This window comes from Meleagris gallopavo, chromosome 3, assembly GCF_000146605.3.
Source record: "Meleagris gallopavo isolate NT-WF06-2002-E0010 breed Aviagen turkey brand Nicholas breeding stock chromosome 3, Turkey_5.1, whole genome shotgun sequence".
NCBI classification, from domain to species: Eukaryota; Metazoa; Chordata; class Aves; order Galliformes; family Phasianidae; genus Meleagris; species Meleagris gallopavo.
This window is the reverse complement of record NC_015013.2, coordinates 22,908,287-22,932,731: the sequence shown is the minus strand read 5'-3', so window position 1 is coordinate 22,932,731 and position 24,445 is coordinate 22,908,287. Positions and strand designations below refer to the sequence as shown.

General features: G+C 36.2%; 1 protein-coding gene across 1 annotated transcript in view; it reads left to right on the top strand.

The window, feature by feature from the left end:
• TRIO (trio Rho guanine nucleotide exchange factor) overlaps window positions 1-24,445 on the top strand; it is a 166,200-nt gene that overhangs the window by 80,742 nt on the left and 61,013 nt on the right. The window contains 10 exon segments of the mRNA XM_010708503.3: window positions 537-646; window positions 1,344-1,413; window positions 1,882-1,971; window positions 3,866-3,958; window positions 5,666-5,777; window positions 7,773-7,963; window positions 9,131-9,232; window positions 11,340-11,482; window positions 12,088-12,187; window positions 20,345-20,588. Of these exon segments, the coding sequence (XP_010706805.1) occupies window positions 537-646; window positions 1,344-1,413; window positions 1,882-1,971; window positions 3,866-3,958; window positions 5,666-5,777; window positions 7,773-7,963; window positions 9,131-9,232; window positions 11,340-11,482; window positions 12,088-12,187; window positions 20,345-20,588 (1,255 nt within the window).

The window sequence follows — 24,445 nt, the reverse complement described above, 5'->3', positions numbered from 1 at the left end:
TTTCTTCTTTTTCTATTTTTTTTTTTGGAGAGGGAGGGAAAAGGGAGTGGTTTAATTTATGTGCTTCGCTTGCAAGAGAGGACAGCTTGCGTTAATTCTCTTATTATGTGTATCACATGTTCTGCTACTCACTGACTTTTTGAATAGAAATTCAGGGAGATTCCATGGAAAGGTGCCCAATGTTTGTTATGTTCAAGCTAGTAGTGTTCAGTGTTAGCTGCTACACACAACATGAACTTCTAGACGGGAGACATGACCTTGATAAGCAATATCCTGAAGCACTAGAGGTTGTCAAGAGCACTATGCATTTTAAATGATGGAGTTTCAAGGACTGTATTAAATTGTCAGTTTTAGAACTTAAGTTTTCCTGTCAAAATCACAAGGTCTGTGTATCACAACAGACAATGTCACAACTGGTGTTGATGCTGCTGCGTGATCTTCACCAATTTCTCTCTGTGAATGCATGCTTACAGATACCTGAGTGCTTCTGTTCAGCATTCTAATGACCTTTCATGCATCTTTTTTGTTCTGGGCAGACATATCTATGGGAAATGACAAGTGGAGTTGAAGAGATCCCACCTGGTATTGTAAACAAAGAGCATATTATCTTTGGAAACATGCAGGAAATCTATGAGTTCCACAATAAGTGAGTGACTTATCTCTCATTTCCATTTTACTAGTAAATCCACATGATGACCTAAGGGATTTCCTAATGAAAATATTGTGCATATGAATAATGGACTCTTTGCCATCAAAAATCTAAAAGATTTCTCCTCACATTGCTAAATTGTTTCAGTTGTTCCTTTTTGCAGCTTGGCATATGCCATTAGAAACTCTCTTTTTCAATCTCAGACATCTTTGAGCTTTTAAGAAATTATTTGGATGCATTAAAATACTGCTGTAGGTTTTCCAGTTGTCATGAAGAGATGGAAATCACTAAACTCAACAGAATACAGATATTGCACAAACATCAATATCTTTAGTTAATGTGAGCACCCAAAAATAATTCAACCTTTTATTTCTCTTGACATGAAGACTAAACTTTTCCTGAAACTCAAAAAGTAGGGAACCTTCTAGATGAAGAACTACGTTCAATTTTGTGTACTGCAAGTATGTGCTGAAGCAATTTCTGATCTTTGCATCAGAACTTGTATTGAATTGCTTTATATTAGTTCTTATATTACACATTTGTCACCTATTCCTTTCTTCCTATGTTAGCTCATGCTGTTAGTATGAATTAGAGTAAGTTTTCTGTCTTCATTCACAGACAACAGATCAATATCAGCTGCTCTAATGAAAATATTTCATGTGCCTTACACTGTATTTTTTTTCTCTATCCATAGTATATTCCTCAAGGAGCTAGAAAAATATGAACAGTTACCAGAAGATGTTGGACACTGCTTTGTGACATGGGTAATGTACTCAGAGTTGCATATAGAAATAATAAGGGAGATAGGAAGAAGGGAAGGGTGGATAATAGATCTCAAATACCTTTGTATTTTGAGTTTCTGTAAAACTATTTTTTGAAATTTGAGTAAAATTTTGTATATCTTTAACTGAAAAATAATTAAGGTATGGTTCTCCGATGCCAGTGCTTTGCTCCTCTGAAAGTTTACGTGGGTTGCCTAAACATGCATGTGGATTTTTCTTTAGTTCAGTATCTTTTTATTAGCTATATATTATCTACTTTTACATACGTTACTGTAGTTTTCAGTCTCATTTTTCTGATACATTTTATTGTGCTGCCAGACTTGAAAAATAATTCTATGTCATTTAGTTCCTTGAGACAGAAGATAAGTTCTTTGACAACTGTAGAAAACATTTTTGAGACAGAAGTTATGCTCTCTGATAACCTGTATAAATTTTCATTTTGATCTGCAGGCAGACAAGTTCCAAATGTATGTTACTTACTGCAAAAATAAGCCAGATTCCACCCAGCTAATATTAGAACATGCAGGAGCATACTTTGATGTAAGTACTTTATGTCCATCTTAAAAATATGTTTTGCCATTTTGAATAATGTACTTATATTTATTTATATGAAGTGCCTTATTTCTTAAGAATATGCAAGTTTCCTGTTACTAATAATGCAATTTACTGTCAACTTAAGAAAATCAATCATATCTCTTACTCCCTTAATTTATATTCCTCAATTGGTCTCTTAAATCTGTCAGATCAGTGTTAGAAGTCACTGTTACATCACAACAGTTCAGAAGTGCAAGCAGGTTTGGGCAGCAACAGCCAAAACATAAATCTCCAGTTCTCTCAAGCACATTCTGTAAATCTTAGCATTTTAATTTGCTTAGGTTGCATTGTACAAAATAAAAATGACAGTCTTTGTTAAATTTCTTGGGGCAGCTTTAACTTGTAATTGATTGCAATGGTAATTCAGTTGACTTGCACTGTTCATAGCTGCTAAACCAACCATTGCTCCTTCAATCCCCAAAGTTATTCGGTCTACACATAACATTCCACTTAGGAGAAGACCAAAGTGTAGCAGCTGTTAGAGCTTTTAGAGAATTTTGGCTGCCTTGAAGGACATGTTGGTATGGTTGAACACACATCTATAGGTGATTCAATGATGTTGCTCTCTACTCCTTTTTGTTTCCACCTTTCCTGTGCTGAGCTACTAGTAGTGACAACAACATTTTTTTAGGATTGTTTACAAAAGCAGAGAGGGGGGCATTTAAGTAATAGTATCACTGAAGCTCTTTCTGTTAATTTCAAGTCTATCACTAAGGTGATAAAGATTCTAAAGGTAAAGTCCTTCTGTGAAGCCCCTGTTTAGTTTATGGTCATTGTACAAGAGCAGATGGGCTACAGGAAAACAGGCAGATATGACCAAAAAATTTCAAAGAAAAAACTTAGTAAATGCTACTTTAAGAATCAATAAAGGGCTCTGATTAATTTGTATTAAAAATTTATTCTTGCTACCATTTTTGATGCAATGTCCTTTGATCCCTGTATTTTACTACTGTATCCAGGGCTCTCAATTTCCTAATCTGTTTTAGGTAGAATAGAAAAGTGAAGGCATGACTGTATACAGGTAAATTCAAGGGGTTGCACTGAAATTCCCATCTTGGGAATTTCTGATACTGTAATCATGGTTTAAAAGCATATAGCTACGGTGCATCAACCTGCTGTTTGAAATTGTGTGGTTAAAATACATACAGTACTGTAATAAATGGCAAATGCTGGCCTTGAAATTCAACCATGATTGGTATTTGAAATCTGTAATTCTTCCCTGTAATTATCACATGATTATATTTTCCTCCTTTAGCTTATTGGAGGACTTGTTTGTTTTTAAGTGGCTCTGCTTTCTTTTCAGTCTCTTGTGTAACCTCTTTCCTTTGGTTAGAAAATGTTACTTCTTGCTCCCCCTTGTGGCTCTGTAACAGCTCTTGGGGAAATACACTCCATAACTATCAGTTGATTTAGCAGATGATGCCAAGAAACTTATTCCTCAGCCTTTATGCAATAGTCCTCACTTTTCCCTGGAACACTGAGATTATTTTTTTTTTTCTCTCCTGAAGGTAAAATAACAGGAATTATAGATCTTACTTAATAAAATGGTTGCCACTTGTTCGATATCCCTCATCACTGCTATTTGAATTTAGGTTTGTTGAAACATTTTACAGGTGTACCCTTAGATGTGTTTATACAAAGTGAGCAGGCAAATGCACAGTCAAATCACTTGCTGTGGCTGGAATGTATTGTAGAATGTATTGTCATCTTCTCATTTATTTACTTATTTACTTCTTGCTAAAATAGAAATGTTGGCTGATGTCTATCACATAGCCATCAGAACAGGCTTGAATCTGCTTGTGGGTACTCATAAGTCCTCAAATGTTTGCTTTTTGTATAGGAGATACAACAGCGACATGGACTGGCCAACTCTATCTCTTCTTACCTTATCAAACCTGTCCAGAGGATAACAAAATATCAGCTTCTTTTAAAGGTCAGTACTAATTCAAACTTCTTTCTGAGATTCTGCTGCTCATAAGAAATCAAAGCTCTTTCTGAAATCAGAAAGGCTTTTTTACTCTTCCCTCTGAGACTACAGCATCCTGAGCAGGCATACTTTTAAAAATCACTGAAAATGAAAGAAAGCATAAATAAGAAACCTCTAGTCCAGATTTCTGTAAATCAAAAAGATAACTCTCTATTTAGTGTATACCTAGAAAATATCTTTAGCATTTCTGGAGCAAACAAGTAATTAAGGGCTGCGTAAACAGGCGTATTTTTTTTAAATCATTTCTGCAACAAATTTTCTACAAACCATTAACTGTGTTTATGGTACAAACTACTGTAAAATACTGGTATGTATGTCTATCAAATACCTGCACATTTGTTACTTCTAATGTTCCTAGTGATGTCAAGTTGGAAATGGATCTACTGTTTTAGTTGAAACTATTTTCTGTTCTCCCCTTGCAAAAAAAAGATGCAGCTTGATTAAGTTAGAACTTACAGAGATAGGCTGTCATGTTGTAGAAGTTTTGGGGACCGATTTCAACAGTTGTTGAATCTAAATATGTCTTAGGTGATGCTGTATTGAAGGGATAGGATAGATTGATTTCACCAGTCTTTTCAGAGCCAGATAGCTTTTCTGCATAGTAAAATGGATATAAATTTGATGAATGTTGGATTTTCTTTTCTTCTACGTGATAAGAGGTGTGAAAGGACGAAGAGCCCAAATCCTGAGTGATGGCAGAACATTCCCAGTTTCAGAAGTTCTGTTTATATGTCCACATAATATTGAAGCTACCAATCTTCTGCCTCTCAAAGAGGACATTCAGTTGCACTTCTCTGCTATTTTGTCATCCAAAATTTAAGTGCAGCATTGTTCTGTTTTGCTGCAATGATGGATGATATTGGTAGTTAAGTGGAAATAGGCAATTATGATTGTAAGTAGGAATCACTTGGCTTTCTCATTAAAAAGGAATTTAAAGTTGAGTGAATTAACAATAGCAGAAGAAACATAATACGTTCTTTTAGTCATGCAAGCTACATTTTATCTTGATACCATTCAAAAACTCAAAGAATGTGAGGAAATTTGAATATCATGAATGAGCATCGCCTTAAATTCCATTGTAACATTTCAGCACATTCCCTTCTCTAACTTCTGTCCATCATTTAATAGTTGTTTGTATACTAAAATTTTTTGTCTCTAAGAGGCTTTCAGCTGATTGAAGACAGAGTAGAGTACATCATTGAATATTGGAAATGAAACAAAATAAATCCTTTAATCAGCAGTAGTACAGATCAGGTATTTGGTGCAATGGAGTGAAGGTTACACACAGATGCTTTTATTCTGTCCCATGTTCCACCAACTTTATGAGTTAGGACCTGCACTGTTCTGGATCTTGACATAGTGCTACATCCAGTAGCTGCGCCTGTGTTTACAGGAACAAAAAAGTCCTTAATGTGTTTTCTAAAGATTTATTATTAATCAGATTATTTAAATTAGAGGTGTTTAGGCAGAAGTTTAGGCTGCTCTATGAAGAACAGTTGCTGATAAGTACAAAGTATGCTACCACGTCATTGGAGGAATAAGTTTAAAATAGATTTTACATGCCAAAAATGTTTCTTTGTATGTTAGAAGTAGCATTTAATTGTCTATCATATTAATGTAGAGAGGATGCTCATGTCTGCTTATCTTTTGCAGGAGTTGCTCACATGCTGTGAAGAAGGTAAAGGTGAGATTAAGGATGGCCTGGAGGTGATGCTTAGTGTGCCAAAGCGAGCCAATGATGCCATGCACCTCAGTATGTTGGAAGGTAGGATTCAAATCTTCTAACTCAGTCATATTTAATAACTTCTTATGTTACTGTACATTGAGGAAATCTGAAGGACATGAAGACTTTTCGTCTCTGTGTTTGTATTTTGTATATCTTTTATTTGGAGGTAAATAAAATGCAGTTTTACTGAAGAAAATAAATTGTTGGACAATGGATAGAGTTTGTTAGTTTTTTAAAAATGTTCTTTCATCCTACTCAACATCTCTGCCACTGCAGAATTGAAAAATATGTACACTAACAAAAGTTTTCTACTATCCTACTAAGTTAGTGGTCAGATATAATAACTTTGGCTAAATTTGCCAAGCAGTGTCCTTAACTTCTTTATGAGAGGAACATAAGTGTATTAGAGTTGATTTTTCTGATTTATGTATCAAATAATGGCCTCCAAGAAATTTGTACTTTTCACATCTGTTTGCTGCCTGTTTCTTAACAGACTTCTGGTTGAAGTGAAATGTATTTTCTGGCAGTAAAAAGTCAGCATAAGCCAATTTAGTGCGAGTCTTAGCCAGTACAGCATAATCATGTGCGTGGCAGACAGTTGATATTGGAAGTAATTGCTTCTATGTGCTGAGAACAACTTTCTGCCAAAATCCATTTTGCTGTTGGCACATTATCATGTATGACGGTGCCATCATACATTTAATAATAAAACTGGGTATTTCTTTTAAGTTAAAAGCAGAGCAACTCTAGCCTGCCGTTGCAGAATAAAAACTTACTGTGCTTTCAGTCAAAATTGCTTTTCCTTCTCTGTGCCTTCTTAAAACTTGTCATAGAATTTGCAGTACCATGCAAGTTAGTATAAAATGCACCTTGGTTTGACAGATGCTTCTTGGTTATGTGAGTGCCCTAGGTCATCACTCTTCCCTGATTGTAAACAACAGGAATATTGGTCAATCTTAAGGATCCATTCTAAATGCTTTGTTCAGGAGATGATGTTAGTAGAAATGCTGACCAGCATTGGTAATGATCTTCTAATGCAGGGAATGTGACTCTGGAGAATATCCTAATCTTTTACATAAGTTGGTTTTATAACAAATCATGCGTGTATAGTTGAGTCATTCCATGTTAAACAAATACAGTGAGTGAGCACATTTCCTCTTTGTGTCTCTGGAGGTTTTTGAATGAACATGCTGAAGCAACTTACATCTGATGTTCTTCATATTTTTCCCTCTTTAGAACTTTAAGAACTGTTGTTCTCTTGAGAAGGATGGTGTGTTTTTCTGTTGAGACTATTGGCAAGCAGTATCTCTTCACAATGCAGTTTTATACTGCTCAGAAAAGTATGGAAGACTAACTTCTGTTATCCTGCAGCTCTAAAACTCCATATTAACCTGGGAGAACACTGTTGCTAGAATTCATTCGTATTCTCGACCTTCATCTTTGTTATATGTAAAGATAAATAATCCAGCTCCTATTTCTTTATTGCAGAGTGGATCAGTGGCAGGCAGATGGCAGATCCACGTGGCAACAGCTCCAGACTGCCATCTTTTTTCATTCTCTATTGGAATATGTTTGCATGCTTGTTGCATGCACAATAGGGAAGCTGTATCAGCAAAAGAGATGGCATTTGGGAGCCATTGTTGTCAGAATGTTATCTGTTGTGTCTTTGTAAGCTGCTCACTTTTTACAGTAGCAAAAACCTCACAAGAAAAATAATTTTCTTTGCAGAGAAAGTTTTGAGAAGCGAACAGGGCTTCCATTTGTCAGTGAAATGCTGCCAGAATAGTTGATAAATTTCTTAACAGTTAAATTTCTAAATTTAGGCATAGGCTTGAGCTACAGTTTCATTTAGTTTATTACAATGCTGAGGCTTTTTTTTTTTTTTTTTTTAGCATTGCTTCCTTGGAATTCTATCTTTTGCAAGCTGTATTTGGAAAAAATAGATTAATTGCTTAATGAACAGAAGCTGTGCTTTTTAAACTTCTCATAATATCAACTTTTCATGATGATATTTTCTTCTCCCTGGATTTTTAGGCTTTGATGAAAACATAGAATCTCAGGGAGAGCTCATCCTTCAAGAATCCTTCCAAGTTTGGGACCCCAAAACTCTAATTCGAAAGGGAAGAGAGAGGCACCTTTTCCTTTTTGAGATGTCCTTGGTTTTTAGTAAAGAAGTAAAGGACTCAAGTGGAAGGAGCAAGTACATTTACAAGAGTAAACTGTTTGTAAGTATGGGAGACTAAGTAACCATATTTAGAAAACTGGCAAGATGATTATGATTATGTTCAGATCATTTAAACTTGGCTGACAAACTGGAACAATTGTAGTACACAGTGTAAACTGAATATTCAAACTTTTCTGTTTTCTCATGCTTTTGAGGACAAAAGAGTAGGCCAAAAGCGACTGCTGAAGGCTTTATATTAATATTGGTGTGCTATAGAAAGAAGAAGGGTGGAAAGAATTTACAGAAAGCTTTTATCTTACTAATTTTTACTAGTCATGTTACAGTAATAGCACTAGTTTTATTCCAGTGGGTATGTTCCACATATTGGCCTGTAAAGGCAAGAACTCTTTGTTATGGAAGTTAATTCTAGGTGTCTACTGTGGCTAGTTACCTCATGGTAATTTTTTTTTTTTTCTTTTACAGAATAAGTGATAGCTCTTATGGTCTAATGAAAGAGTGGAGTGAGATTTGGAGTGAGAATTCTTGTAGTTTGAGCTGTATTCCTCACTTGTAATTTATCTTTCTATTTATTTATTTATTTATTTTGGAGCAGAGCCTATATGGATTGTTTAATAGAAACAAATTCACGATTGTTATTCCAGTTGGAAAGCAAAAACATTTTGAATGATAATTGACTATAAAGTTCTGACATCCAAACATTCCCAGAAACTGGTTGTTAGTGCAGTTGTCCCCAGGGAAACTGCATTTTTTATTTTTTTCATCTATTTCAGAGAGAATGAAATTCTATGAAAAAGAAAAGCATAAAAATCAATAACTAATGAATGTCCCCGATAAAAAATTAGCAAAGAGAAATACTAACATTTAACTTTAACCAAGCATTTCTATTTATTTTATTTAGAGTTATAAGACTTCTTTTTTTGGTCAAGTCAGAAAAGTAAAATAAGCAATTCATTATTTAAGAATATAACTACTATAGTATATAGCTACTTTACTGGAAAAGTGCTTAGCTTGCAGTCATTGCTTTTGAAGAGGCCTCACCACCTCCTCCAGAATAAAGAATTATCTCTGAAGCTCTGAAGTTAGACTGAAGCTTCTAAAATTCTCTTTAAATAGCAGAGCTCAACTATTGAGAATATTAGCATCCCTTTGTGTCTCCTGACAAAAAAAAATTCCATGGAGTCCTCACTATTTTTTTTTTTAATTCTAGACTTCTGAATTGGGTGTCACAGAACATGTTGAAGGAGATCCCTGCAAGTTTGCTCTGTGGGTTGGAAGAACACCGACTTCAGACAACAAAATTGTTCTTAAGGTAATTTTAGTGTATATGCTTAGTGAATATATAGAGATATACTCAGTCTTGTAGTTGTCCTTGCTTTTTAGGGAGGCAACAAGTGATGATTTCTGCTACTTTGAGAGGGACAGCAGCTGACAGATAATCTTCTTTTGTATAGAATTGGCTGTGATGTACATTTAGCTAAAGAGAGTTGACAGCAGAAGGGAATCTGTGTTGGCCTAATGAAGAATTAAACAAACTTGATTTGGAAATAGGAATAAATGTTTTGATCCACTGGCTTGAATTTTGGAGCTCAAATCCACTAGGACAGGGCAGGTGATATCTTTTACTCTCAAACAGCTGCTGCTTGTTGGTGATGGTTTGTTTTGTGGCCCGTGTTTTTATGGAGAAATAGAAATAGTATGAAAGATTTTAATATGTTTATGTAGTCTGCAACTTTTTATAAAGGTTCTTGCCTGTGAATGGGAGTGTGTGCAATACCTTTAAATCTTGAATCTGAGGAAGTTACAGACATTAGTAGAATTCCTTGCCTAGTTAGGATAATCACTAACATCGTTTTTCATTTGGCTGTTGCATAACCTGGAGCCTACTGTTTCATTTTTAATGGCTAATTTGACATATTTTGAGGACTGTGTCAACTGAAACTTTTCTGTTTTATCTCTTAGTTGTGTTGAGATAAGTAAAAAGTTTATCCTCCCATTTACCAATTAATGCACTTACAAATAGACCTGTTTGTTTTCAGATATATTTTGGTGGTTACTCAATAATGTTGCTTTAAAATGACCACTCAACTTTATACATATTCCTAGTGAATTCCAGACTAAAGCGAAGCTCACATTAGTTTCTGTATACAAGCACTTGATGAGTGCAGGAAGATAGGATTTAGCATCACTGAATAATACAATATAATTTCTCAGAATGTGCTTTGCTATCTGAAGTGATCTTCCCACAATAGAATGGTAAAAAGGATTTTGTTTTCAAGGATGCTCTACATACACAATCACCTTAAATTGTTCCTGTTCTCTTCTGTTCTCTTCTCTTCTCTACTCTGAGTACAGAGTACTTAGATAATCTTTATGGTATGTCAAGTTTTTCAGTGGTTTTCTTGATTTTTTTTTTTTTTTTGTTGTTGTTCATTTTTGAAGGTAGAGTGCAGCACATGAATAATATAAGTAAATGTCATGAAAACACTAGATAAAAGATTAAACACTGTATTTGATTTCTTTTCCTAAATACTTTTGTTTGTAAATGGAAAAGATCTTTTTCCTAGCTATTCATTGCTCCTTCAATTTTTTTGCACCTTTACAATCATATTTTCATTTCCCCTTTTATTAAATATTTACAGTATACTAGAAGCCAATTCGTTCAGAAGATAACAATTAAAAGAAATAAGGATTTACATAGAATAGTTTATTTAGATCTGCACCAATGCTTATATTTAGTAATGTTTCAGTTGTAGGGTAATAAAATTACATTGGATTCAGTAATCATATTACATATTGGATAGCTGGATATCAAATCTTTTCTAGGGTTATCTCCAAAATACAGACAGTATATTGCAGACAGTTATTGAAATGCAATCCCTAAATAAACTTTCTGCTTCCTTGTGCATTTCAAAAGTGGGAAGAATGCTACATAAGTAGTGTTGTGGAAGGGTATGTGTCACAATGTAAGTTAATTGATCTTTCAGTGATAGCAAGATATTATATTAAGTTAGGCCTAGTACATGGCATGAATTAAAAACAAAACAAACAACAAAAAAAAACCCACAATATTCAGGATGGTATTACTGGAATTCCTGAAGTAAGTCAATTCACCTTGTCTATCACGTGGTGCATACAAGGCTTCAGCCTTTTTGGGCTGTTAAGTTATAAAAGAATCTGAATCTTAAATAAAATAATTTTTAACAATATTAGCAATGTTGGCAAGCAAAAGTAGTACTGATGGTTCAAAATAAAGACAACTATCTTGAATTTCCATTTTTCTGTTCAAGTTTTCAAAAATGATTCACATAATCTTTCTTTAAGCCTTTCATCTGGTATTCATTCGTTGAAGATATATGTGGATTTTTCTCAGCTACAATAGTCCGTTCTGGTGTTTTTGTTTCTTTTACATATCAAAGGCATCTAGTATAGAGAATAAACAGGACTGGATTAAACACATCCGGGAAGTGATACAAGAAAGGACCATTCATCTGAAAGGAGCATTGAAAGAGCCAATCCACATCCCCAAAACAGCACCAACAACAAAACAGAAAGGAAGAAGGTAATTAATATTTTAAACAGTCAGAGATCTCTGAGTATGCCATTTCAACAGCACTATTTCCTCTGTCGTGCTGAATTTCTAATATCTTTCAGTAGATTGGACAAAACCAAGAGTCATTGTGGCCAGTTTTGTCATATTGATTTCTAGTTTCCTGCAATGCTACATGCGTTGAGATTTCTGTTCTGAGCAGTTCCTGACTAGTGCAGATCTAGCCATTACAGAAGGGATTTGAAACAGCAGTACAGGATAGCTGTACATTTCAGATTTTTACAATTCTGTGTGTGTTTCTCATACTCAGGTCCTTGGTATCCTTTGACAGAGCTTAAAATGTGTGGCTGAGCAGTCTGCTTGCTAGCTTTGGATTTGTTTCTTATGTGCCATAGTCCTGACTGGTTGGTTGTATTAAATTCAATGCGATGTTGTCATTGAACAAAAGAGTGCATGTAGAAAAAAAAAATTAAGTATTGAATGCTTCACCTTTGCATCAGTTATTTTGTCTAGCTTATATCTCTTGCCACAGTATTGAGGTGCCCCTTGTATAGAGTAGGATCTAACACATTAAAAATTAAGTGCTAGTGTTGTAATGAAAATTGAATTATTTGCAGAGATGGCGAGGACCTGGACAGTCAGGGAGATGGTAGCAGCCAACCTGATACTATTTCAATTGCCTCACGAACTTCACAGAACACGCTTGACAGTGATAAGGTAAGTTTCTCAGGTGCCGCTCTGTTGTGACAGCTAACAATTCATTCCTTAGTGTGAGTTAGCATCTGAAATTAGTAATAGCAGTATGGAAGCATCCCATCTTTTACAAATAGCTGTATTCAGTAAAGAAAATGTACTGAATGTAGTTGGTGTGCACAAGTGGTTGTCTGCATCCAGTAGGTCATAAAAGAAATTCAGTTTATTCCAAACTGAAACTGTTTTATTCTTTTTTCTGCCAGTTGTCTAAAGCATTGATGTAAAGTTATATTTTGTGTAAAATTTAATGCTGTGCATAGAATTTTTCACAATACCTGCCTTAACCTTTCAGAAGTGATAGGACTAGAGGGAATGGCCTCAGGTTACGCCAGGAGAGGTTCAGGTTGGTATCAGGAAAAATATCTTCTCTGAAAGAGTGGTCAGATGCTGCCCAGGGATGTGGTTGAGGATGTTTCTTGAACACCTCCTCAAGTTTAGATATGGTATTCAGGGACGTGGTTTAGTGGGGAAATACTGGTGGTGGGTGGACAGTTGGAATAGCTCTTTGAGGTCTTTTCCACCTTTATGATTCTGTGACTCTCTGAAAGCCTACCATCTATTTTTTGATGAAGTTGAGGTTGGTGATTTTCATGTGGTTACTTTTTGTGAAGCAAAAATACTATCCAGTGTTCACACATTAGAGAATTTTCACTTTCTGCCTGAGAGTAATGAAAATCACCATATTAAAGAGGAGTAACCCACCAGTCCAAGAGTCATATGATACCAGTACTAGTGTTTCCTTTTCTCCATCTTTGTCTGTAGATTCTGGATAGGTTGTCTCATAATGATAGCACAGATAGAGCTTCTCATGGATAGAACAAAGATAGGCATCAGAAGAGTAAAAATTCATATGTGAAACATGTGCTTATTACTTTGGAGTTGAAAGATTTCTGGCAAATGAGAAGTGTTAAGACCTTGCATGGAGGTAGAGATAGCTAATTGAATAGGGGAATGAACAAAAAGATAGGAACTGCTTAGTAAATTACTTGAAAACACTTTTCAGATATTTGGCCTATTACCTCATTGGTAAAATGGTTCTTATAAGCCCCTTATACTACACAGATACAGAGAAATATTTTCACAGTTCCCACAGTCATCTGAAAGAGAGTTTGTTTCCCATATTTTTGCAAGTCACTTAAATTCTTTGTTTTAATATTCGCTTGTAAAGAAGACGACAGAAAAAAAAAGAGGTCATAAGTGCTTAGAGTTGCTCTTGTATTTGTCAAAAATACCTTCTGTACTGACCTGGTATGTTTGTACTGAACTCAATCTGTAGTTTTGGTGGTTGTTTCTTCTATGGACATCTGTTGGAAAAATTGTTCCTCTGAGCAAGAAAAGTCTTTCAGTGACTCTTGCTGTTCTAATCCTTGTGTTCTTGCTTATCTATTTAGTGATTTACAATAACAGTATCTATGTATTGAGAAACAGTTTAATGTGTTTTTAGATTTGTTTAGTTTATTCCTCTGAACAGTCCCTGACTAGTGTAGATTTGGGATGATCTATCACACTCAAAGCCAAGACATGCTGTCTCTTATTTCCCCAACCGCTGACTAAGAGGTCAAGCTGTGTGAAAGATTTGGCTGGATTGTGCTTCAATTCCAACTGAGGTGGTGGAATCCATCCCTATCATTCACAGCCATTGCCACTCCTTGATTGTTTATTGTGTACTATTTAGAGGGAAATAGCATGGATTGTCTCCTATGGTGCTTCACAGATGTATCTCAGGCATGATACAAGAATAACTAAGAAAGTTGGCAAAGTGAAATGCCTTCAGAATTATCTTCCAGTCTGGCATGAGGAAGAGACTTACTAACAACCTGTTCAGCAGGATGTATAAGTTAAAAGGAAGAGGAATAGAAGGAAGAAAGAATGGAGAAAGTTTTTAAATATTTTCCTGACAAATTAAGTTTTAAAGTTGGTTAGTGTGATTAGTTTTGTTTTTAAAGTATATTTCAGTTTTCACAGTAGTGTGTAAAATTCTTGTTAGACTTTTCTTTTGACAAGAATAGACCAAGTCATACTGGCACTGGGCTATCTATCACCCATGCTATGTCTTATGTGTCCAAGGAAGAAATTTACTGACTCTGCATTCTTTTTAAGTGTGTGAATAAGAATAGCTTTGATTAGTTTTTCTAGTATATGGGGTTTTTTTGTTAAAGACATTAAGAGGAGAATTTTTAAAAATATTAAGAAACAGCAAGAGACAGAAGACCACGAAATAAGTGGGACATGTGGGCTGAACTTCAGGTTCATACATTGAGAATTCATTATCTGCAGTCTTTTGGGGAGTTAAAATTTGCCGTAGTTTTTTCAGTCCAAAAACTTAAAGTATGTTTGAAAGCCTTGCAGAGATTAAACAAAACAGTTTTAGTGATGCTTAGGTACTGTTGATGTAGTTTGTTAATTGGAGCAGATCTCAAGCAGAGCTGGTTTTCTCCACTTAGAAGCATTTAAAATATCAGCTAGTGTAGCATTAGGCAAGTGATAAAAATGTTTAGCACTGAATCATTTTAGCTGTTGCTGAACATTCTTCTGTTCCAATGTCCACTATTGTCCAAAAGAAAACACAATATTAAACACCTGATACTTACCACTGACCAGGTAAAACCTTTCTGTTTTATCCAATCATATGTACAAACTAGTTATTCTATTTAAAAAAAAAATGTTTTGATTGGAAGAACTATTTATTAAACAGGGAGAAGAATATAAAGAGTGAAATCTTCTATCCAAAACAAAATATATTTTCTTTCCTCCTCAGACATTTGCTTAGAAAAAAATAAAATTCGTTAGCTTTGGGAGTGGTTGAATATTGTGCAGATCAACTTTTTTCTTTACTTCCCATTTTGTGATTTAGTTGGAAATGCTTTCACAGCAGAAAATAACTCCTAATTAGCTTTTTTTCTTCTCTACCCTGTTTGTTTGTTCGTTTACTTGTTGAATGGAATTGTAAGTTTTGGTTGTTGACTCTATGATCCAACAGACTGCTTATAAAGTTAATATCCATCCCAGCTTCATGTCATATGAAAACTATTTTGAAAGATGAAATTAGCATTCAGAATCATTTTTGTAAAGGGGGAAATGAGCTAGCAAAATACCATGCAGTTTAATAGGGACTCGTTTGAGCTACATTGAACAGGTAAAATTGATTAACTACTAATGTAAATTGTGAGATTATTGAACAGATTTTGAGAAGGAGAAAGGCTTTCAAACTGTGTATAGTTTTCAGTCTGATACAAATACAAAGAGAGAGGAAACAGCCCTATAGTGATGGGCTCAGTAAAGAAAGTTCTCATTCTTTACTGAGCACCTGTAAAGCTTATATTAGGCACTGCATCCAGATTTGAATACAAAATTTTCTTAAATTACTGAGCTGATGGAGAAGTTCCAGGAAAGCTGAAAGTGATTAGTCTACCAAACATAACTTACAAGGTGAGATAGAGAGTTGGGGCTGATAAGTATAAAGTAAAAAGGCAGAAGGAAGAATTTAAGGCCCTGAATTGCATGAAAAGCAGAATTACAGAGCAGTCTTTTATACATATTTTCAGTGGATGAGATGAGATTAAAGGATTCCATTTTAATTGCAGTGGCTTTTTTTTGTGTGTGTGTGTGTCTATTGAAGTGTGAAGCTCTAGAGCAGCTTAGTTTTGAAGGCTAAAGAATGTCCATAATTGGAAATGATGCAAAAACTTTGGATAAATGTTAATCATAATTAATTCAGCTGCAACTGCTTGTGCTCTGGAGGAACTAAAAGGAGTGGACTAGATGTTCTAAGATCCCTTTCTACCTACATTTTAATATTGTGATGTATCTCCATGTTGCAAATCAAGTTAAATACACCAGTAGCACCAACCTATCCTGAAGTATTAGAAGGTATAAACCCAAGCTAAAACGTAAGCTTATTGAGAAGGAGATACTCCATTGATGTACCTTGGTTTTCCAAATGAATGCTCTTACTGTGCCCTTCTCAGTAGATATTTCGCCCTTCACTGTTTACAGCATTCTTCCCATTCATGTTCCTTAGCTCTGCAGACACCATTTTAGGTGGCTAATAAATAAAAGAGATGACACTTGGCTTTTTGTTCCACCTTTCAGCTGTGTCCTAACTTCAGATCTTGATCTGGTTTTAGCATCTTCTTTTGAACTTGATCCAGTGCATAGGAAATGATCTGAGGAAGCTGAAGGAAGCCGTGTAGTTCTGATAGATCTCTTTGTGCTTGGTTAACTGAGCTGGCAGAAACGTTAAATAATCCAAACTATTTTGATAGCTGAGAAAATGATAGGCTTTTCTAAGTAGAGCCATCATACGATGTTATCCTAAGTGGCAGGAATCATGCCAGCTGCTCTGTGTGGTCAGTGGAACAGTATTTTATTTTTAATGAATTATCTTTTGTGCCCAGTTGATAACACTTTCTACTGCTTTCTGTGTGAATTTGTATTTCATTTACATGCTTCTTAAAGCTTGGGCATAGAAAAATCACTGAAGCAGCAGGAGACAACCAGTTTTAGCAGCTGAAAATGCAGAAAAATCACCTGCCAGGAGAAAAATAAAGACAAACTAGTTTTTTACCTAAGTTTAAAAAAAAAAAAACCTTGTTTCTGAGCATACATCTCTCCTCAGCATTAGAGACCAAGTTTGGATCTGGTCAAAGAGAAATTCCCTGAGAAAGAAGTGCACTGACAGAGAAAAGACACCCAAGTTCTATTTTAAAAAGAAGTTATAGATTTTTCACACTCGAAATAATTAAGAAAGCTTATTAGCTGCTCTCTTTCCTCCCACTTCTCCTTACTATAAAAGTACCATGCGGTAGTAAGCTTAATAAGCAGTCCTTAAGTGAGGCAATATATAAAGGCCATTGTATTTGACAGAAGTCAGTCAGTAGTGATGATGTGGTATCTCTGACTTCTGCAAACCTGCACTAAGAATCTGTGTATATAAGTCATGGGTTATGCCTTTTATTTTTTTTTTTTCCTCTCTACAATCAGCAGTGATTAAAAAGCCCCAGCGAGGTGAACATAGATGGTTAACATTAATTTCAGCAACAGCAAGACACTGTGTCCCATGATAAGCTGTTTAATTAAACCTTACGCCTTTTTTAATCTGCTGTTCTATTTCTGTCTGGCTTTTGTTTCTCATCAGGACTCTGTCTCTCCAGTTTCCATGTTTCAGACATAGCCTCATTTATTTTTATCATGCATGATTAATTCAGTTTATATAAAGAGTTTCTTGAGAATGACGGATAAAGCCCTTGTTCAGCCTAAATTTTTATTTAGGTGGTTTGCAACTCCTTTCTCTTCAGTGCAAATCAGTCTCCTGGTTCTGCTGTGCCTCTTTCTCTTCCCTCCAGCTAACCTAGAGAGCCCTGCCAAAGCTGTCCAACAACAGCTGTTGAGCAATGTACATAATCCCAGACACTCCTTGCTGTCCAACTGCATTTAATCAGTGCAGAGGAGGAAACTGCTTTCAGAAACCATGTTATGGAAAAAATGAACAAAGAAACAAAGGGAGAAGCACTGTTTCCTAGCCATTACAGTTGGGGAGGTGAAGAATGGTCACTATCCCAAGAGAGGGTAAAGTTGATACACACGTTTTTTGGGTTTGTTCTTCATGGTGATAACTTTAAACGTAATCTGAGTAGAACACCCCATTGTATAGGTGTTCTAGACAGCAGCAAAGAAGTCCTGTGTTAAATTGCGTCAAACGATGTTAAAGTCTTTGAAAACAGGGAAGAACTAACACTAGCACTTTGGAAATGTCTTGTATACTGCTTACTCAAGTGTGATGGAATGAGGAGTTTAAATGGAGTTAAACTGATCAGCCAGGACATCTAATTCCTGCGCAGTCTTAGTGACTTTTTTTGGGTAACTTAGTAGTTTCTGATATAGCTACCATCATTTTTTATTTTTTTTTAAGCAATCTTTTTCCTTTAGCTTAATATTGTAAAAAATGTAGCTAGTGAGCAAATCTTTGTTTTTTCTTTTTTGCTTTTTCCTTCCCAATTCAGGGAAGGAGAAGGAATAACATCTATACTAATGCCAAAAGCACGTGACCTTTGCACAGCAGACAAAGTATATTTCTATTTGCAGGGAAGTGAAGGGTCAGACAAGGAAGCAGAGAACCAAAGCATGTTCCTGTAGATATTTAGGAGAAAATACAATGTCTAGATGGAATTTCTGAAGAGTGTCTACTTGTTACTGTCTTAATGATTGCACTGGTGGGGGGACACATATGAAATTCCCTGGGAAAAATTTGGTCTCTGAAGTCATATTCTGTCAGCTTTTCCTTAGTCCCCATCAGCCATCCAGATGGTTTCAATTGTTTCTTAGTTTGTCTGAAGAAGGCTGTAACATAAATCAATACCAGAAAACAAGGGAAAGCTCTTACTTTTTCCCCTTGGCATAGTTTTGCATGGACTAAAAACTCACACAATATGGAGAATGAGAGGGAAGAGAAAAAGGAAGTTTTTAATGAGGGAGAAGGTAGCATGCTTTGAAAATATAGCAGTCATAATTTGGGTGTTGGGACTATCTGAAGAGATGTAGTAGTAACAACGTGATTAACTTTTAGCCTGGATCAAAATGGGTGGAACTTGATTTGCCATCTCTAAACAATAGTTGTATAAGGATGTGGGTTTTTTTGTTTTTTTTTTCCTTGTTAGCCTCTGTATTCCCCCAAAGAAAACTTTTTTCTGGGTGTGTGGATGCAAGTAAGGATAGCCATTGAGATTAGTAATCATGGACATGGGAAAGCTCTGGAGTTGGACTGTCTGCTAGGAATTATATGTTGTTGTTGCAGGATCCACTAGGGAGGAAGTTAGAATTAGCCTTTTAGTTTTATTGGATTTTTGCTGTTTTTGTCCTCTGCTTTAAAATTCTTTCTTGATAAGAAATAGTGTTATCCTAGCAAAGATTCTATCTGATGTTTTGGCGCAAGGCAATGAAAACTTTGGTAATAAAAACTAATAAATAACAATGTAGACTTATCTTCTTCTCCTAAAGCTTGTGAGATGTAGTCAGCAGGCATTTAAGAACCTAAGTGTAAATAGGCAACAATAAAATGGCAGGAATCATTCAGTTTGTGAGTAGAGCACATGCTTCTGTATTAGCTGTGACTGTAACTCTCAGAGAGTGTTTGTCCTCCCTTGTCTGAGTTGAGCACTGCAGGATTACCTCTCTGAGCTGGAGGAGTTGACTAGATTGATCTAAACTACTGAATTTGCAGAAAGCCATACCAGCTGGGTGGTAATGGGAATGTGGCAGTGAAGCACCCTGGGCTAAGTATTCAAACACTAAAGTCTGAAGTGGCCTGGAACACTGTTGCTGCTTGGAAGGAGAAGGTATTCCCAGGATGTAAGTTGTATGAGTGTTCTGGCACTAAGCAATCTTGGGAACTTTGCAAAGTTTATATAATAATTTTCATTTCTGATCAAAGCAGATGAAACAAAGAGGAAATGTAACCGTAGGGAAAAAGTTCTAATGAAGTGTTTTGGAAGAAGGGGGGAAACCCTTGCATGCGTTTAAATCAAGTTTGTGTGGTTTAATTGGGGAATCAGCAAGAAGGCGGAAGTTGTATCACGTAGTTAGGTATTTGGGAATATTACGTGAAGAAGCTTATGCTGATTTTTGTATTCATGTATGGAGTATACCATGTTATTTTGTGACCTGAGAAAGAACTGTAAATGGCATGGGAATGGGTTAGTAAGTTCATTTGAAACAGACTCTTTCTGCCTTGGGTTTGCAAGATGATAAATCTCATAGCGATTGCATTTACTAACATCTGGCTATTTCCTGTGAGTTATCAGCCATAAGGCATATTTTTAAGTGGTTGCTTCTGAGGGTAAGGAGCAGTCTAGCAAGAAAAACTGCTTAAATTCTCCACCCAACCCTGTCACAACCAGTGTGTTTGGAACATAAGCAGATACAAGCAGAGTTAAAAGTCTGTACTAGAAGCATCATAACTGCTTGGTTTTTGAAGTGATCCGTTCTTGATGTGGAAAGCCCCAGAAGCTTGCTATCTCATCCAAAATACGAACCCTGCCAGGAATCCTGAATAGGTAATGGTGCGTGACAGTTGGTTTGATAACGAGTGTTCATCTGGCTTCTTGCTCTTGTTTTCCCTCACAGTTGTCTGGTGGGTGCGAGCTGACGGTGGTAATACATGATTTCACCGCCTGCAATAGTAATGAGCTGACAATCCGCCGTGGGCAGACTGTGGAGGTCCTGGAGCGACCTCATGACAAACCCGACTGGTGTCTCGTTCGAACTACAGATCGGTCCCCAGCTGCAGAAGGCCTGGTCCCCTGTGGGTCCCTTTGCATTGCTCACTCTCGCAGTAGTATGGAGATGGAGGGGATCTTTAACCACAAAGGTAAGAAATGATGGAAGCGAAGTCTAGCTGTCAGCAGCACGAGTTCTGGGTAATAGCGAGTACTTGATAAATGGGCACTTTGTTGTTCTTATTCTGCCTTGGTTCTAATTTTTAGTTAGATAAAGCAGAGTGTTTTTAGGATCCTACAGCCATGCTATGGATTCTTTAATAAACAGCATTTGTCTTTGTTAAATGAAGATGTGGCAGAAGATGGAAGAGATTTAGGTAAATTTTGTTTTGGTAAACAAAGTAGCAAAGCATATTAGATCAAGCTTCAATGATAAAGAAATCTATACCTATCATGTGTTGAAAGTGTGACGAAAACATCTTGCATTTAATATCAGTATTTCCTGAGAAATCCTGCAGTAAGAAGTCATGATAAAATCAGGCTCAGTTACAGAAGAGCTAGATATGCACATCCATGTGCCCTGGCATTGGAATGAGCTGTTAGAATTTCTGTATTTTACTTAACTGAGTTTTCCAGGCTAGCCAAGACAAAATTAATTTATTGTTTCGGTGCAGCTGGATTCTAAAATCTTACTTTGCTTTTGTTTTGAATGGAAGAATGAGCCCCTGAAGGGTGTAGTAAAAATCTGATAACTTTTTTGATAGTTTTTATGGTTTTGCTGTACTATAGTTCGTCCTTTGGCTCAATAAATTTTCCAGGCTCACAGAATTGTTAGTTATTAGAAAAGATGTTTGCTTGCTTCATTTGAAGCTGTTTGAAGTCTTTTAACAGAAAGCAATGTGAATTAAAATAAACAATAACTAGTTCATTAGGTGTTTCAGCACATGCTGGAGGAAAAAATGCCTTTCAAAAAGCTTGTTATTACTAGTAACAAATTTAATAAGAAAATGGTGCTGGGGAAGACTTTTTTCCCAGAACAAAATTACGTATTTGGAGAGGTTTTTATAAATATGCTCTTTTTTTTTCCAAATTTTCCATCCATCCCAGAACATCACACATTTTCTCATTTAATACTGACCCTGTATTAACATGCTTGACTAAAATAGGGAGAGTTTATATTACTTATATCAGGAGCATGCACAGGAGGAACTTTCTGAACACAGTGTGATTAAAAACATCCAAAGAATTTAATTGGAAAACATTTTCGACTTCTTGTATCCTCTGACCATTTGGGAAAATAAATTTTGCAGGCTTTTTTGATAATAAAAATGCAGTTAGGTTTCACTTAAGCATTTCTTCCTTGATTGAGGGGTTGAAATCATGCAAATCTTAACAGATGTATTTTTTTCTAAATACAGAATTGATAATTCCAATTCCCTTTGCAGCTTGGGTACTTGGCATTTGAAAGCAGAGAATTTTATTAAGAAGTAGATTATACTGAACACGTAACACATGTTACGTGAAGAGCACTGAACCTGTCAGACTTCTGAGGGAGAGAAGTTACATTTATTATTCAAACCAGTGGACATAATCTGTATTGGTATTTTTCCTTCAGCATTTGTTTGGAGAGAAGAAGGGGCAGAGCATTGTAAAATTAATAGAGTTTGTGTTTGACAAATTGCTTTTTAAAAAAAAAGCATTAATTAATTATATTGAACATGGAAACTGAAGAAAAGAGAAGGCGAGGGCTAGAATTAATATGATTTGCATGATTGAATGCAGGTTCAGAAGTTTCTTCTGTTCTTGCCTCTTCCATAGACTTCCCTTGTGATGTTGTTGCACATCATCTGAACCCCAGCTGATAAGAAGCAGCTGCTACTTGTTTATTCCCACTTTAGTGGGTGTCAGGCTTCAGGACTTGGGTGTCTGATTCGTAAAGTTTCCTGTGCATGTGACTCAAGTCAGCGTGAACTGTATTGAACATGCAGCCTATTATATAATGTCAAGTAATCTGAAAGCTAAAAAAAAAGAGAAAAAATAAGCTTCAGATTGTGCACTTGAAACCATAGGATGCTTTTGACTTCAATCTGTAACTCAGCTTTCTATTACTTGAAAGAAGCTGCGGTAGTGTTCACTACACAGAGGGGTTACAAAAAATTGGGGAAAGTTGGTGGGGTGCTTTGTTGTTATTTTTTTTCCGCTGCACGGAGAAATGTTCCTCTTACAATCCCAACCAGAAGTTGTTATTTGTCAAGTGCTGGATTTGATTAAAGATCTGGAAACAAGGCACGGGGGGATATGCTAATCAGAATTGCGAGGGGAAAAAGTAGATGATCTCAGTTTTTAAGTATTGTTCATTGTGGGCATTGATTGAGTTATGAATTCTTAAGAACTCTGAAACAACAGCACCAAAAAACAAAACACTCTTATAAGAAAGAACATGTGAATGACTTAGATAAATTAAAGTAGGCCTTTGTGCACTTGGGTTCACCACTGTTAGATTTCCTGATTTCTAATGATTTTGCAACTCAGGCTTTTTAATAAAAATCCTTTTATTTATGTATTTTTATCTACAATGCAATACAACTTCCAGATTATTTGCATGATTTAACAAGTGAGGATATTGCCCTGAGGAGTTTTAAGGTCTGCAAACATACACAATATGTCATGTGAACTGTGTGAGCATCAGGTATGATTAATTCTGTACACTTCAGGGGTTAAAATACGTGCAGCAGACATGAGTCTGGCGTTTGTGCATGTCTGGCATCACAAGCTGCTGTACAAGGCTTAGGGAGAGAGGTTTTACACAGTCCTATAGAAGAAGAGGAGATAACCCACCATCAGACAAATGACAGGGGTAGCTGTTTGAATGTTGACTCCTTAGCTTATAGAAATGGATTAATTGAGTTTTTGCACTCTTTTCAGTATCATTTGGACTCTGTAGGTCTTTAGTAATATCTGCTCATTTTAGTTGCTACAATGAAACAACTTTCAAAGGTTTCCTGGCAACCCATAGTTCAGATTCTAGAGATCCTACAATTCTGATCTTTTCAACAGCATTTAACAATCTAGTCTGATTGACAACTAGAGCTAGAGAGGCATCTCAGAGTTGAAGTAAGCTTCAAAGTTTTGAAACAGCAAGCCTTTTCTAATTTACAGCAAAATCATATTTCATCACTAAGTAAGAATGCATTGGGTAATATTTAATGTCTTAACTGCCTGAAATGGTGATCATCCAAAATAGGGTGATAAGAAAGATTATGAAAGTAGAAAGTGTGTTCCATGAAGTGCCTTGTTCTGACAGCTGATCTTGGTCATTCTGTGTCTGTCCAAAGCTCGTCAGTCACAGAAGGTAATATTGATTTATTCTGATGCTAAAAGACAAGAGGTGACAGCCCAGAAAGCAAATCTCTTCAACTGCCTACATAATTTTATAGTTGTTACTTGTTTTCTATTGCATCCAGGCCTGGGGCCCCCAGTACAGGAAGGACGAGGACCTCTTAGAGCGGGTCCAGAGGAGGGCCACTAAGATGATCAGAGGTCTGGAGCACCTCTCCTATGAAGAAAGGTTGAGGGAATGGGACTTGCTTAGCTTGGAGAAGAGAAGGCTCCAGGGAGACCTCACTGTGGCCTTCCAGTACTTGAAGGGAGCATATAAACAGGAGAGGGAACGGCTGTTTACGAGGGGGGATAGTGATAGGACAAGGGGGAATGGTTTTAAACTGAGACAGGGGAGGTTTAAGTTAGATATTAGGAGGAAGTTTTTCACACAGAGGGTGGTGACACACTGGAACAGGTTTGCAAGGAGGCTGTGGATGCCCCATCCCTGGAGGCATTCAAGGCCAGGCTGGATGTGGCTCTGGGCAGCCTGCTCTGGTGGCTGGCGGCCCTGCACATAGCAGGGGGGTTGAAACTAGATGATCATTGTGGTCCTTTTCAACCCAGGCCATCCAGGCCATTCTATGGTTCTAGGAAGATGTATTGTTTAAAATATCTACTTAATATCAAG